Source organism: Psittacula echo, assembly GCF_963264785.1.
Source record: "Psittacula echo genome assembly, chromosome: 10".
Taxonomy (NCBI): domain Eukaryota; kingdom Metazoa; phylum Chordata; class Aves; order Psittaciformes; family Psittacidae; genus Psittacula; species Psittacula echo.
The window spans coordinates 13,896,201-13,912,613 of record NC_137741.1 but is presented as its reverse complement, the minus strand read 5'-3'; the positions used below and the strand labels follow the sequence as shown (position 1 = coordinate 13,912,613).

The 16,413-nt window shown below is 38.7% G+C and overlaps 1 protein-coding gene across 1 annotated transcript in view; it reads left to right on the top strand.

Moving 5' to 3' along the window:
* Positions 1 to 16,413, top strand: part of ARNT2 (aryl hydrocarbon receptor nuclear translocator 2) — a gene marked incomplete at its 3' end in the record, with an annotated part of 101,872 nt that overhangs the window by 59,970 nt on the left and 25,489 nt on the right. Inside the window, exons 6-11 of the mRNA XM_080626788.1 lie at positions 3,021 to 3,123; positions 5,088 to 5,153; positions 5,609 to 5,694; positions 13,795 to 13,871; positions 15,532 to 15,666; positions 16,316 to 16,390. Of these exons, the coding sequence (XP_080482914.1) occupies positions 3,021 to 3,123; positions 5,088 to 5,153; positions 5,609 to 5,694; positions 13,795 to 13,871; positions 15,532 to 15,666; positions 16,316 to 16,390 (542 nt within the window). The remainder of the gene's footprint in view (positions 1 to 3,020; positions 3,124 to 5,087; positions 5,154 to 5,608; positions 5,695 to 13,794; positions 13,872 to 15,531; positions 15,667 to 16,315; positions 16,391 to 16,413) is intronic.

Sequence of the window (16,413 nt, the reverse complement as noted above, 5' to 3'; positions counted from 1 at the left end):
GTTTTCCATCTCTCTGCACTTCGTTAGAATTATCTGGTAAAATCTAAATGCTGTCAGTCTAGGCCTAGAAATGAATATGGGATTCTTAGCAATTAGCATGAAAATAAAAAGGAGTAATCCTATATCCAGATTGCCATCATTAAACAGGAGAACTCTCCAAACAGGGAAATCTTTTATGTGCTACTGTAGGCAGACACAGTAACATGCAAGGACTTGGGAGTATTGATGCCAATCCTCTTCCAAAGGATCACATTTACGTGTGCTGCATGGCTGCGTTGGTTGCATGCAATTCTCACACTGGGTTGTTCCCCAGTTTACTCTTCATGATATGCTCTAGACATCTGGTGATACTAGTATAACTAACTTAAAAGCTGAGTCTTGGGAGATCCCTCTTATGTCAGGGAATAAGTACACTAACAGGCTTATTTGAGCTAAATATAAAGCTTTGTCCTTAGGCTATTCACCTGTAATTCTTCCTCTTTTTAATATAATTTGATCATAAGCTTCTAATAATATACAAGAAACAAACTGCTTGTTCTTTATCAAAATCTGCACTGTATTGTTAGAGCTCTAAAAGGTTAACATATGCACGATGGACTGTTGAAACAAACTGCTGAGAGCTTTGTCGTAATACCTGTGTACCAAACATTTCTCTGACTTATACTCCCACAGACCCCCTGCAGTGATTTTGTAAGTCAGAGCAAAATTTAGACTGCTACTTCTTATCTGGTACATATTTCTAAGACATTGCCAAACAAAAGGCTAAATTTAAAAACTGACTTCTGTTGTCAGGGGTTTCAGACATGCCAAAGGAACATGTGTCAGCAATTTTAGGCTTAGCTGCCACATAATTGTGAAGTATTCTTATTTTTAGAGATGCTCCTGGATGATGAAAACTGAGGAATTTCTCTTGGCTGTTGGAGTTCCATTTACTGTCACTACTTCTTGATTATTTGTGTCACTTCAAGAATTTATACTGGAATGGAAAAAAAGTGCACAGAAAACAATTCCTCTTTTGTTTACATAACAAAGTTATTGTGTCCAAAGAGAAAAATGCTTTTAATGGTTTCGTTTGGCTTTACATGCTCATATGGACAGCCATTGGGTCCTGCATATATATTCTGTCTTTTTTGCTTTGTTGTGTATTGCCTTCATCTGTGAGTCAGTTTGCCTCATCCCTAATGATATTTTGTTTCTCTAAGTTGTGTGAGTAGGTATGAGGATGCGAAAACAGATTGTGGCTTTGGCTGTAAAAAATTGCACAGAGACAGACTTTCTGATGCAGGGGAGGGAATTGTGTTTGAATCTCAGATCCATCCTACATCATGGGGTCAGTGTAAATGAGCTGGGAAATGTGGTGATATGATTTCTTCCCTGCTCACAGCTGAATCATATATACATAGCCCAGTGATTTGAATAGAAGCATCTTTAGGAATTGTTCCCAGATTTGCTAAGTTCTTCACTTTAGAGACATACCTAATGACATCTAACCTTCTGTTGACAAGGATGGCTTTCCTCCAGTAGTTACCTTGAGGATACCTTAACAGTAAGATGCAGCTGCCTGGTTACTTCTCTGAAATATTAATCTTTAAACTGTTTGTAGTGATTTTATTCTCATTCATTGATGGAGCTAAATATTTTCTGTTAAAGTAATTCTGAAGTTAATGTTTGGCAGTAGGATTATTTCAGAACTCGATTTTTGGACAGAGACTCTTAAGTAAATCTGGTAAAGGAGACTTGGAATGTGTTCCGTATGATTTCTTCAAGTATGGTATCTTATGTTCCTGTAAACTTGGCTACTTATATCACAGTAAAGACTTAAGGTTTTAAATAGTTATAGTTATTGAAAGGTACCCACCTTAAACATGTAGGTTTGCTCATGGCTGTCTGTCATCAGCATTGGTGGCTGTCATTTAATTGTCTAGCAGCTGTTCCACAGCATTTCTCTTGCCCACTGTCACTTTTGTGGCTGTGTTCAGCCCTGAAGCATTGTGGATATGGGCCAGTGGTTCATTTCTAGTCTGTTACTAATGTGCAAAATTCTATAGTCATCTGTTAGCAATTGAGCTGTAGATTCAGAAGTCCATTCTCTTAGTTCTTTGGCGATGAACGATAGGATTGTAGGTGATACCCTGTACTCTGCAATCACTAATCTGAACCTGTCTGTAGTAATCACTGCCTTCGTTTTGTCTCAGGAGAATGGAAAGATTTATCTGTGACCACCTTGCTACCTTTGTTTTTTAATAAAGACCTCCTCAAGCTTGGCACTCCCTCCATACTGTCCTCTTGGGATGACTTGGTAGCTGTCATCCCTGTTCAATGCTGTGTCTGTGGTGTGAGATTTGAGGTTTGCAATCGTCTTATGCTGTTCAGCAGGGTCCAGCCGTGGACCCAGATTCATGTTGCTCTGTGGAGAGTCAGGTCATCTCACTGATCCTGAAAATTAACTTTAAAAATATGCTGTCATGTCAGTTTTTTATCACCTGAAAAGGTCCCACTACAAGTGCTGTTGTGACATACCCTGTGTCTCATTATCAAGGAGAAAAGCTTGGTCTTATGTGTTCCTCACCGTCACTGTAGCTGTGGATGTGTGAGGTGGTGTTACAGTGAGAGCATTCTGGATCACAAGAGTACATGGAAAGAGGAGCAGCTGTTAGGGGAATAACGCATGTTGCTTTCTTCATACTTCTGGTAAAGAGTAAAGTGAGCAGATCAAGTTGGAAAGCTGTGCTTGCTGTCATTGTCTTCTCTGCCTCCAGGCATTTGACCCTGCTTTGAAAGTTGGTCTTGGGCCAACCGAGAAAAGAGCCATCGCTGTTGTAACTCAGTCAGCTTCGCTGAAATCATTAGTTAAGCCAGCACATAAGCAATATGAGACCAGCATCAAGATTTCTTGTTGGCATTTTTCCGCCTAACTGGACTAATGGCATTTAGCTTATGAACTTATCATCATATTAGTTTTTAGTAAATGGAATTAAATTTATATACTGAACGTCAGTTGCTCTCCATGGCTTTTTTAGGACGAATCCTGGATTTGAAGACTGGAACAGTAAAGAAGGAGGGTCAGCAGTCCTCAATGAGAATGTGCATGGGATCAAGGCGCTCTTTCATTTGCAGGATGAGGTATGCATTTACCTTGTATTCCTCTGATGGATTTCGTCCCATCTCAGATTTGATTCAGACATCTTGTTGCACTATTTGACCTGGAAACTGTAATGACACGGTCCCATTAAGCATTTCCAGAATGCTTGTTTTTGGAACTGGAGTAAAACGGAAACCTTTCTTCCTTTATGATTAATGACAAAACAGCACCAAGTTTGTGTGTTGCAGTTATTTTTATCAGTGTGGGGTGTAGGATGCTTTCCCCAGAGAACTTCATGACAACTTCACCCCTGGAATGTAAGCCATTGTCTCTTTCAGTCAAATTATTCGAATCAGTACTTTAGGAACAAGGCTTTCACAAACCAAACTCTGTGTATTTTTTTTAGCAAACCAATAATATTAAAAGAATCTTGAAGACAAACAGGAATTCAGTTGCAAACTTGCCAGCTATGTAGGAATTAACCTAAGCCTGGTATGAATTAACCAGATGTCAGCTGGTTGATGCTAGATAAATGAGTAATTGTTAGAGGGTTTTGTTTTGCAATTTTCTGACTTCTGCATTGCTTGGGCTTCTTGAAAGAGATTTGCCTGACCAGTGCTTCTGGCTGGGGCTTGTGGGCACTTTTGTTATTGTAGTGGTAATGGGATAAAATGTCTGTTGCTATTGCAATAAGTTTCTGTCTCTGTGGTTAGTGGGGAAAGTACAAAATTGCATCTGCAGCCTATATCCAATATATATGCTGAATACAGATGATGCAAAATTTGTTATGGAATGGAGCACGCAAAGCAAAATATTTGACCCATTACAGCAGATGCCTGTACTTAGGTGGTGGATTTTCTTCCACTCATGGGAAGAGGCTGAATGTATGGCCCTTGGGTGCTTTTTTAAGGGTTTTATGTATTTTATATATCTCCCAAGATCAGACTTCAGAGCTACAGGACCTTTCCCCGTTAAGCAAGGGGAAAGACATACCACCTGACAGAGAGACACTGGGAACATTGCTTTTTCTTCCTCCAAGCTGCACACAGTGATCATGTGAGGAGGACATTTTTGTGGAAAGAAAACTAGGCCTAATGTCCTGTTTACAGTTGTTCCTTTGCTTTTAAAACAATTCAGATTGCAGTTATTTCCTAGCACTCTGATTCTGTAAACTCCAGCACATGAGAGCACATGCCAGTAGCCCCATTGTTTTGTTTTTGGAATTCTAAATTTTATTTTAATTCTTCATTCCTTCTCCTTGGCAGTGACTGGTGTGAAAAAAAAAAAAAAAAACAAACCAAAAGACCCAAACCTTGTGAGAAGAATGAGCTTCAAATAACGTGAACTTTCATTGTGATTATCGCTTTCATTGTTATTGTTCTTCTTTTCCATTGAAAATTAATTGCTTTTACCTTTCAAACTGCTCAGCTTCAAATGGATTGTTAAAATTATACAGTTGGGCATATTTAATAATATCAAAAAATGTAAATGTTCAAGTGTTAAAGGAAGTTACTTGACAGTATAAATAGTCTGTTCTTGCAAACATTAGTTCAGCAGCTGCTAGTGTTGTAGCTGGTGTATGGCAGTTGAAATGCTCTGTCCAAGGGAGCTACTGGAACACTGAGATTATTTGTCTATGGATAAATGGGGACTGACTTATATTCTCTTCTAGTTTTCAGCCTTGTTTTCCAGTATTCTGAAGTGTATCTGTACTTCAGCCACTCTTGGAATGCCTATTTCAAATAATCTTTAGGTTGGGGGAGTGCAGGAGGGAAACTTCTTGTAGTCTCTTCTATGCTAAAGTAAAAAGAATGTTTGTAGCACACACAAAAATCTCAGCCTGTGGAAGCAGCAAGTTCTAAGAAAACATGAATGTGACTTTCTGTCAGAAATAAATATCCATTATTGTCTACTTGTATATGCTAATAAAGATCTTAAAATGTATTTTCATCCTGTATATTTCTTCTCTTTTTTGAGCCATTTCAAATATTAATTTACTTTTTAGGTGTGGAAATGCTCCTCTGGATCATTTACCTCTGAACAGAATAACCACCATGAGAAAAAGATACAGGTACTATCATTTAACTTATCACAACAGTTAGTTGCCATAAGCACTCTCATTTTTTACTGAGCTAATGCTCCCTTAGGGAGTACAGCCTGGCCAAACATCTGCATTAGCACGCAGCGTAAAACAGCACTGGGGCTCAGGAGAGGAGAACTCACCACTAAATTCAACTGTTAGCAGAGTCATTGGATCTTTTTGCAAACCAGATCTTTTTACACGAGTCACTCAACTTCTTTGTCTTAACCAGCTCCATTCTGCAGTATCTTTCTCAGAGAAGTATTACAGAAAGCAGGTATGGCTTGAATAGCATTTAATGGAGCTGACATAGTACAGAACTCCAGGTTTGTTGTTTCTAACATAACTTACAAATACCGGTAAATCATTAGTAATTGTAGTTTAAAAGCATAAAGCTATTCTGCATGTCGATCAACACAGTATTTTTGTGTTTCTTTTTCATTTAGGAATGGCCTTGGCCCAGTAAAAGAAGGTGAAGCACAATATGCTGTTGTCCATTGCACTGGCTATATCAAGGCTTGGCCGCCAGCAGGTATGTATCTATCCCACTGAAGGTGCTGTGCACCACACTGTCTTCAAGACAGTTGAAAACCTGGCTCAGAGTCCATTGCTGGTACAAAACCAGGCTGAATTTTAGTGGGGTAACCAATTCCATCTCATCTTGAGAAGCTTTTGATAGCAAGAAATCAGCTGTTACTCAGGGCCTCCCTATTTTTCCATGTGAAGCCCTTTTCAGTTTCACTGGCACAAAGGAACTGTAGGAATTGTTGGTAATGCAGGATTCCAGCAACTGGGATCAGAAGTTTTCACTCTGATAAACAAACATAAAAATGGCCTGATTTTAATAAGGTAGACACAAAACATTTGTACCACTAGAAAATACCAACTAGTGCTTTTATACTTAAGTACCGAGTTGCAAGCACCCATGTATGGAAATGTGTAATTTAGGTGCATAGGCCTTCCCAGTGTTGGGGTTAGTAGAGAATGTTCAGAGATTACATTAAATTCTGTTTTGAGGCTGTTTTTTCCTGGGAAACGAGTCTTGGCATATTGCTTTGAACTACAGAGAAAAACATTTACCTACTGTAACTCAGTATTACATATGGGAATATTTACCTTTGAAAAATCCAAGGAGGAGACAGTGGAGCTCATCCAAACACCATCATGAACTGAGTGAGCTGACCTTGGCGTTCGCAGTAGTTGCCATTGTAAGTTCTAGTGCACTTTAGTGAGGTGGTGTCCCCATCTTGAGCTCTTCCAAAACCTCACTGCTCTCCCATGCTTAACAAGCTCTTTAATTTCCAGGCCTCATTAGCTTATGGGAAGTCTATGCCAGTGTATTCTTGTATTTCACTGAAGATCAAGTGAGAGTTTTCCTGCCTTGTGTCTGTGTTCTGGTGCATTTCCGAAAGGAGGTCATATCCTGTCAGCCTTGACTTTGCGCGGTTAAACCAGCCTGCTTCTTCTAATGTCCATTCTCACAAGGCATTCCCCTCTTTATCTTTGTGTCTTTTCTTTGCACTTGTGTTTCCACTTAACTTTTCAAAATGTGGGTCATTGGCGCTATACACTCTTGTTCCAGGTGAGATTGTAGTAATGTATAATGGAAGTGGTATTTCCTATCTTGACTCACAGTATACGACACAGCATGCTTCCCTTTTATATAGTGTATCCTGCTGGCATCTTAAATCACCCGATATATATACATATATATATATACACACACACCAAGCTTCCTTTTTCTCAGTTGTCAAGTCCAAATCTTCCAGTTCGTAGCAAAAATAGCTTTGAATTGTGTGATCTTTCAATTAATAATATGAAGTTTCATCCCATTCCTGTTGCTGTACTTTATGGCTGTTATTAGTCCCCAAGTGCATGCTTATGCATTTAGTAATGTTGAATTTCATCCCATTTCTATTACTCCACTCCTCAAGATCACATGGTGCTCCCTTATAATATCCCAGTGCTCCTCCACAATTTTAATGCCTCCAAACTATAGCACAATCCTAAGGGATGTTTTCTATTTTGACAGCCTTATGTGGAATTTCAGTGTTCTTTTATGTTACCATCCAAATTGTTACTCATAATAGTCATGCTGGAGTGCCTTTCTCAGGGCATATTGTACTGAATCAGAGGCTCTTTCATGAGTGTTTATTTGCCCTCCTAGTCTTCCCCACTTTGTGTTGGTGATTGTCATGTATCCATTGACTTCTGAAGTTGAATGGGAATATCCATAGGCTGAATTGGTCCCCAGTATACATTTGGGTAAATAAGTGGCAACACCACTGCATTTATTCTCATTTCCAGTGGTAATTCAACCATAATCTGTAAAGCAAATGAAATAGCTGCAGCAGTAATTGAAATTGCTAGGGCTTTTCTACCCTGTAATAGAATTACTTCTGTTCTAATCAGAGAGCAGCAAGGCTCTGGCCTTTGCTTCATCTGTGGCTTCTTGGGAATAAATGGGTTTGTGCTAAATCACAGCTGTTAAAAGTTCAGCTATGGAAAGGTTGGTTTTAATTTATTTTTTAGTTGCTAAGTGGACGCTAATAGAAACTCATCCTTTTCTTTCAGAGATGCAATGTGGCATGTGCATTATACAACCACTACACAGCACATAAAACATACTTTCATAAATGAAATAACTGTTTAGCAAATGCTCTCAACGTGATTTGTTTAGCACCTGGTATTTTCTGGTTTTGGATTGTATGGCATCGTGTGTGGCCAATGTGTTAATTTTTTTTAAGTCCCGCACTGAGTATAACACAATCAGTATTGATACAGAAATACCAAGGCAAGAACTTCTCTTTGATTATTATTAGTGTGATAGACTATCAGGTTTGACAACACTGCTGCTGTGAGCAGTCTGCTAAGTCTCTTAAGTAATCTGGGTACTTTAAAAAGGTGAAAACAAATAAACTACAGACAGCTGGCCATCAGCATGGTGGCATATTTTAAGGACTGGGGTTTTGTGGTTTTGTTGTTGCTGTTTTTCCAGAGATCTAAAGTAGAAAGCAAATTCTGTTATGGGTCAGGTTTGTGGTCAGTGTGAAAACACTTTTGCACATCTAGCCTACCTTTTTTTTTACCTTTTTTATTGCTTTAGTGAAGAAGCAAGGCTCACTTACTGGCAGACTGCCTTTAGCCCCTTTTCCACTGAGAAACAGGAGAGAAAACAGGAAACATCATGCCTTGTCCTCCGTTTAAGCTCTGTTAGTTAATGGTCAGTTCATTTTTCTCCATTGCTCTGCAAGAGAAGGGTAAAGCTAAGGTCAAGTGCAAAGCCTGGCATATGATACCTACACACTTATAGCCCTATAAATTGCAAGTTGGCCTCAAGTTATAGGGGTGAATTTTGTGTAGAAGTCAAAGGAAAAAAGGAGTCAGAAATTCCAGAATGATACTGCAACCAGCTATGTTGTATGTTATATTAAAGAATGACCATGTAGTGTTGGATTATTTTGAATGAGGTAGAAAGACCCCTTGTTTGAAACTGGCTGAGCACAAATTCCAGCCTTTGTCCTGCTGTTCCTGGCAAAGCAGCACAGCTAGAAGAACTTGGGATCATTAACCTAGATAGTGCTTCAAGTTCATAAACAGTCATGAAACTGAGAAATGCTGTGATCATTCGATTTTCAACTTATGGAACCATTTGCTTTTCTTCTGGGTTTTGTTTTGTTTTGTTTTCCCTCTGAGCATCTCATTCCTGGAAGGAAATGTATCTTAAGTGGTCTATATGATATTTTCCTAATAGTTTTTTTTTTTTTGTTTTTCATGCCATAACAATTGATGGAAAATATTTGGTGGAGAGAGAAGATACAGTCTGTCAGGATGTTGGTAGTTTCCTGTAAATGAAAACCAAGGACCTGCAGAAAAACATATAGTGAAGAAAAAGCTTAGATAGATACTTATTTCAAAAACTTCAAATAGAAAGTCCCAGAATAAGGTTAAATTCAAATAATGTTGAAATCTTTTTTTCTCCTTAGTTAAATAAGAAACATTTTAGTCTTCCAAGTCAGACTTACCGTAACATCTTAACCACAGCATGCCAAAGCTGTTAGGTTATTTTAACGTTTTGGCCAGAATCTGGACGTTTGTACAAAGTACTCCCTCCTCCAATACAAAACAAAATAGTTGCTTGAGTATTCTTTGCAGTGTTGTCATTTTCAAGGCTTTTTTTTTTTTTTATTTCTTCTTCTTTCTTTTTCTAAAGAGAGAAGAATTTCAGGTTTGTTGGGTTTCCTTCATGAGATTTTTTTCCTTGGTATGCTGTAAACATCGAGAGCCTTTTTCCATTATGTATGGGAGATAAAGTCACACAGTGCAGTTTCATGCACCTGTGTGTAACTATCAGAAATGGTTCTGATGAAGATAGCCAGTAGCAGGGGATTGCTGCTGACCACTGGGCACTTAAATAGCATCCTTCTGAAGACTTATAAATCATTTAATTTTGAGTATAGTGAAATAAAACCACAAATCCACTAACACGATTCTGTGTTTCACAGAAAGATAGAGAAAAAAGGCAGAAAATGGTTCTGTTGTGTTGTTAGAGCCAATTGGTAGCTCATTGGAAAAACTCTTAAGTTTCTTATGTTGACACAAAGACATGCCATTGCCCTGTGGGAAACTGTTTGCTGGCATAAGGGATACTTGGAAATTAAATATAACCTCTCATGGCACTGCCTTCTATTTGTGAGGCTCAGCTGAAGGCTGAGCTTTGTGAATTGTTGACATCAACTTGAATCATTGAACAAGCATAGCACTATATTTATTATTCAAGAGGAACATATATTTGGTATTGAGAAATCCTGTCTCAGGGTTACATATAAAGAATGTGAATAACTAATGTATGTTTATTTTGTTAATGCTGCCTAAAGCATGGCTGCTTTCTTCCAGGCTTTTGCAACTTTTCTTGGAGATAATGATGGTACTTGGTGATGTTAAGGAGAAATATTACATTTTGTTAAAAGCTGGACAAACTGGTAGTAAGTGCAGTGCATGTATCTTTATTTACCTGTCTATACTGAAGTATGTTCAATAGGAAGTATGCTAAAACAAAAGTAAATCACTTATACAAATGCATCCTCCCAAAAAAGCACACCTACAGCTGAATCTTTGTAACTATCAGCAAACAACAAAGAAAATAATTTCCCTCTATGGAATGCTGTCAGTAACAGCACCTACATTGCAGACAAGCAGACAGTCATTTTGGCATGTTTTTACTCTAGGCCCTTTTAGGGAAAGGTTAGCAATTCACTGGGTCAGGTATTGATTAATTCGAGGCAGATTATTTTTTATTCATAGGGTGTCTTGTGAGACAACGCAACTAATATATTTTCCATTGTGTTACACAGACCAAATATAATCCACCCTGCGGGGGAAATAAACCAAAAAGGTGAAAACTAGATGGGCATCCCTTGCCAAAAGAGTGACATCAGAAATTATGCTTCTTAGCTAGGTTTAATTTTGGAGCTTGTTTATTGCTTTGAGTTTATTTGGGCAGTAGCAAGCATGGACCAAGTTCCTAAAAAGGAAAGCATGTTTGCAAGCTGCAGGAAAAAAAGGTTATGCAAAGTAAAAAGCCATTCAGCTGAGTGTCTTTGCTGTCATTCTGAATACACTGTGCCGCTAAGGAAATGATTGAAAAAGCTTTTGAAGTCAAGGGAAAATACTTTAAATTTGTCCTTCTCAAATGGAAAACTCTATTTAAGAGGGATCTTTTGGTTAAGGTTATCTAACTAGAATGCCTACAGTTATTTCCTTAAAACAGCACTTAGACCATGTTTAAGTGGCCTGATTTTCAGAAGTGCCAGCCAGCCACCAAGAAAATCCTCTGAAGGTGGTATTGTAGGACCTAGAATCAGTCACCATCTTTGAGATCAGACCCCCTATACTGAGGTGTCTGAATGTAACTGTATGTTCATGTTATGTATGTATGTTAAGGTGTATGCTTCAGGTACCAGCTTTTAAAATATTTGTTCTTTTGGCTGATGAACTTGCCTCACTGCTGAGTTCAGGAACAAGGAATAAGAGATTCTTCATCCGTCTTCTCAAGGGATGCAATCCTAGCTGCCATCTTCCAGCCGAAGTGTTGGGTCAACTCTTCGGTAGCTCCAGTGCTTTCTTTCCTCCTATGGTTGCTTTTGTACAGTGCTGCATTTCTGTCATAGCAGAGTCAATGTCCTCATGCTCCTTCCTAAACACTATTTCATTTGTCCTGCTCTCAGTTCACACCTCCAGTCGCAACTTTGTCAAGTGAAACTTCTGGCTTCGTCTTCTTATCCCCTGCAACTGCACACAACTGTCAGTTAACCATTTTCTACCTATTTAAAATTAAAATTGCTCATGTGGAGGAGTGTAGGTTTAGTTTTGGAAGCTCAACCGTCCCTGTGCTCCACATGTATATGAGCGGATAGCAGCCATGTATCTGCAAAATTTTGCCTTAAATGGACACAGATTTGGGTCCATTTAGGTCCAACACAGATAAGTTTGCTTCTGCTTTTTCAGGGTAATACTGTCTTTCAAGAGACAGCCAAATTCAGGTCCTTTGCCTACTGGAGCTGTCGTTAGCTTATTACTGCATCTTGCATTGAAGAAATAACTGTGTAAACAAATCAAGGAAGGAAAACAAAGTACTTCTAATACTTCTCTTAGCTTCTCAAAGTACTTCTGTAGTACTTCTCTTAGCTGTAGTTTCATGTCAGTGGTTTATGCTCTCCACAGTATGCTGGTGTCTCAGAGCATGGGACTTACTGGCGTTTGGGATCTTCTTTGTGGTTTCCTTAGTATGTAGAGGAAAAGAGGCTGGCATAGTAGTGTGTGAAATACTGAAGCAAGGCTTTGTAATTTAGCTGCCTGAAGGACCTGATAAACTGCAGGCAGCGCGGAATAGTCATGCTGGGGGGATATATGCAGGTTGTCTTCATTTTAAGGATTTTCTGAATTACATGAAGAATCTCCACTGAAAGTTTGGGTCTGTAGTGACTCACAGAGGGTCATTGGAAACACAAAATAATGTCTTATTGTAAAATTACGTGTTGATTCCACCCAGTGATATTTTTCACTTAAATGTTTAATGATAATGTATTCCTAAGGTCACATACTGCCACCTTGATCTTCTCATACAGTTTCTAGGAACACATTTCAGAGGGGTATCCTGTTGTTTGAAGGATTGCAAGTGGGTTTAGAAGTTAAGGAGTTATTTAGAGCAAAAGTTTTTATGTCTGGGTAGCAAGATTATTGTGTAGAAGACAAGGGGTTTTTGCCTAGCTCTTGTAGTGTGACACTGAAATTCCTGCTGCGCCTCAATTTCCCCCTTGTCAGAAGGGACAATAATGCTTTTTCTTTGTAAAGCTCCTGAGATCCCAGTTATCTGTTAAAATCACATTTGTCTGTTGCGAGCTGCAAATGAAGATACACCGCCAAAATTGTGAATTCCATTGCAAAAAAAGTTTGAATATACAATCCAAAAATGCAGCTTTTTTTCTGTCATATTTTTTGTGTATTTTATTTTATCATATAGCTCAAAGAGAGCTGAAAACTACCTGATTGTCAGATAGGAATCAACTATTTTGATGGAAAATAACTTCCTTCAGAGACTACTTCAGTTTCTTCAGCAGCATTTGTAGTCATTTTACAGAGTTGTCATTTAAGGAAGTTGTATGCTGTCATCCTCTGCACGGTCCAAAGATTAACTTACATTGGGAATTATAAACTTTGAGAATCAAGTGGCTGTTTCATAATTGGTAGCTGCTTTGCAATTAATTTCATTAGTGCTTTAAAGTGCCTCTTAAATGATTCACTGCCTGTTGTGACTGAGTTCCTTGAAAAGCCTTGTGAAAGAGTTTACACATCACTTAAAATAAGTCAGCAGTGTCACTTTTGGAAGATGTTTTTTTCAAGTGCTTCACAGGAAATTGCTATCTCAAACGTGGAGTTGGGAAATAGCCTTAACTAAAGACTTAGCCAACTAGCAAGTAAACAGTGCTAATGTGAACGTTCCTATTTGTGAAATACTGAGATGGAAAACAGTACATGTGTATGTTTTGAAATGATTCCTGTGTTTATAATAGTTACTCCTGTTACACAACAGAAACAAGCACTATTCACAAAGCATCCTCATTTTTTCAGTCTTTCAACTTAAGAACCCAGACTTAGTCCATTATAGAAAAAAGTAAAACCAGCTGTTAAATATGAGCATGAAGTTAATGAATAATCAAGGCTCTGCCTTGTTTTCAAGGCTCATTGTAATACATTATTCACAAAGAAAACTGAACATGATGTGCATTCACTGACCAGATGAAGTGACTACATGGTTCCAGTAACATGCCACAGAGTAGTACTCACGGAAATGTTACTGTCCATCTCGGTTTATAATGGAATTTTTGGTTCTGCTTTGTCCAGCAGCCAAAAGTGGTGCCATGGGTACTATATATGCATGTGAGGTATGTAGGATTGAGCATGACTGAGGAAGATCATCTAATCTGAACCCAGAGATGATGCCTCAATCCTAGAGAAGACAATAAGGTTATTTTGAATGATTTAAAGCATGTAGAATAGTATAGAACCAGTCTAGCAGCATCTCTGCTCATCTCAATTTCCCAATTATAACAGTGTTTGTTATTTACTCTAGGAATGACTATACCAGAAGAAGATGCTGATGTGGGACAAGGTAGTAAATACTGCCTTGTGGCAATAGGAAGGCTTCAGGTAATGCCGGTCTTTCCTTATACAAACTACTTCCAAAAGCATAGTCAGTGTTGTGGTTTAGTTGTAAAAGATTTGCACAAAGTTCTGGTACTAGATTCTAACTTTTAACATCCCTCCAAAATAAAAAGCACCTTGATGTCTGTGTGCAGCCAGTCACTTGTTTAGAAAATGTCAACAGAGCAAAATGGAAATGTGGTTTTGGTTAATATGTGAACTTAATCCAAAAACAGCAGCAAAGATGATCCTGGAAGATGAGCATGTACAAACCTCATATTCTCTGGGGTGTGTAGGGCTGGGATATTGTAGCTAGTGAGAAACATGGAAGTACAGGCACGCCAGGTGATAGGTTAAAGTGGCTCCCAAAGCCAGTGATATGCGCCCTGCTATTCTTCCATTCATTCTCTCTCTCTCTGGCAAACCAACTACTTTAAAAACTCTGATTGCAGGAGTTATTCTGAAAATGGTAAAGATAAGGTAGTCAAGAGGCACTTCACAAAGAATAGCTTCATTCTCAGTGTGTATTGTATTGTACATTCAGATGTGATGTCAGCCAAGGGAACTGTCAGGATAAAATTTTACTTCCTTTTTGTGCAGATGGTTGCAATCGATGTGTTACATTTTCTTCCTTTATCCATTGCTGACGAGAGCTCTGAGCAGGAGCTAGAGCAGTCACGGTGAATCTCCTTCACCGAAGCAGGAAGGCTAATTTTTGTCTTTCCAGTCTCGGAATTCTGCCATGGGTGAACATGCTTGAGCCTCTTGCATGACCTCCTGTTGGCGTGCACTCATTGCCATCTGCTAGGATGGCATCACTCCTTCTGACAAGGTAGAATGACCCTTTCATTAGAGCACAGGTGCTAAGCTCATCTTATCAGAGGAGAACAGCCTGCACATTACTGCAAGTGTTAGCACTTCTGCAGAACGTGTCTCCATCGTGATGGCAGAGCGGCAAAAGTGTTGCATGATGGTTTTTAGGTTAATCATGCTTTTATAATCACGGGTAATATATTTCGCTGTTGGAGAGAAGGAATTTGTGGGGATTCATATGTTACAACTGCCAAAGAAAAATGATTTCCAAGAAAATTACATGAGTAACGTGAAGTGTCAAAACATCTGTTACTTTAAAAGATCCAGCAGGATATCTGAGGAAGAGCAAGGGGAGGCTCTGTGGATGGGCTTAGTCATAGAGGAGTCAAGGTGCACTAATTAAAACTCTGTTCTATAGCAGCAGATTGAAGTCTTCCATACATTTAACAGGCTAATCTGTTTCAAGACATCAAAATAATGAAATTTTGTTATTTTTGCATTGGGACCTTGTTAACAGAGATATTTCTGAAGGCTGTAAGAAAACAGTAGTCTAGTTTGTGTCCTCACTAGGAATCCATGGATATGAATCCAGCTGTACTTATATCCTTACTAAATCCATCCTTCTTCAGAACTTCTTGTGTGTTTGTTTTCCTGCCATGCTGTTAAGTCTAGATAGGTGTCTTGGGGTGAGATATTTGCAAACTAGACTAAGGGCTGTTGTGTCTCATTTATCTGTGCTGTTGTTTTATTCATGACCTCCTTTAGTAATTAGCAGACTACCAGCAGATTTTGTTCTTTAGCTATGTAATCAAATTTGACTTAAGGTGACTTCTGTGGGCTAATTTGGTCCTAGGTGACCAGCTCTCCAGTGTGCATGGACATGAATGGCATGTCGGTCCCCACTGAGTTCTTGTCCAGGCACAATTCTGATGGAGTCATTACCTTCGTCGACCCAAGGTGCATCAGCGTCATTGGCTACCAGCCCCAGGTCAGTGAGGCACTGCAAATATGCAGATGCTTTAAACCTTTCCATTGAAGACAGTTCTGTGATAAAAAGTTAACAGTGCTTGGAGAGAGTTTTAGTCCTGTAGATCTTTACTTCTGCCAATCTATTGAGCAGTAAGCAAACATCATTCATGGCATCTGTTATCCTTTAGGCTTACATCTGCTCCTCTGAATAGGAGGCTAGTCACAGAACTGGGTAGAATAGTAAATGAAATCCTGACTACCACAACTCTCCCTTGGATAACTCTCAATAGTTGCAGTTTGGAAGAAAAACTTTCTTGCTCATTTATTTTTCCCTTTTACTTTGACTTTAGGTAGCTTTATTGTTTTTACAAAAACTAGTGCCATAAAATGAGCTGTAGTAGAGGATGTCAGTCTCTTCAAGACACCATTTCACAGTTATTAAAAAAAAAATCACTTAAAATTTGTTTGTAAATGCATATATCTGTGCAACAGTACAAATACAATGTGGGATATGATGCCTACAAACCTGTTTGTATGATTCATCCCTGGTTAACTGAGTAGTCCCACTAAGGCAGGTAGATGTAGCGTCTACAAGGATTACTTGCAGATCTGAAGGTGGATTTATGTTGTGGTTTGGGGTTTTTACACATCTTTATGTTTTATTCTAGGATCTTCTGGGGAAAGATATTTTAGAATTCTGCCATCCTGAAGATCAAAGCCATTTGAGAGAGAGTTTCCAACAGGTGCCGTGTCCTGTTCCTTTTCT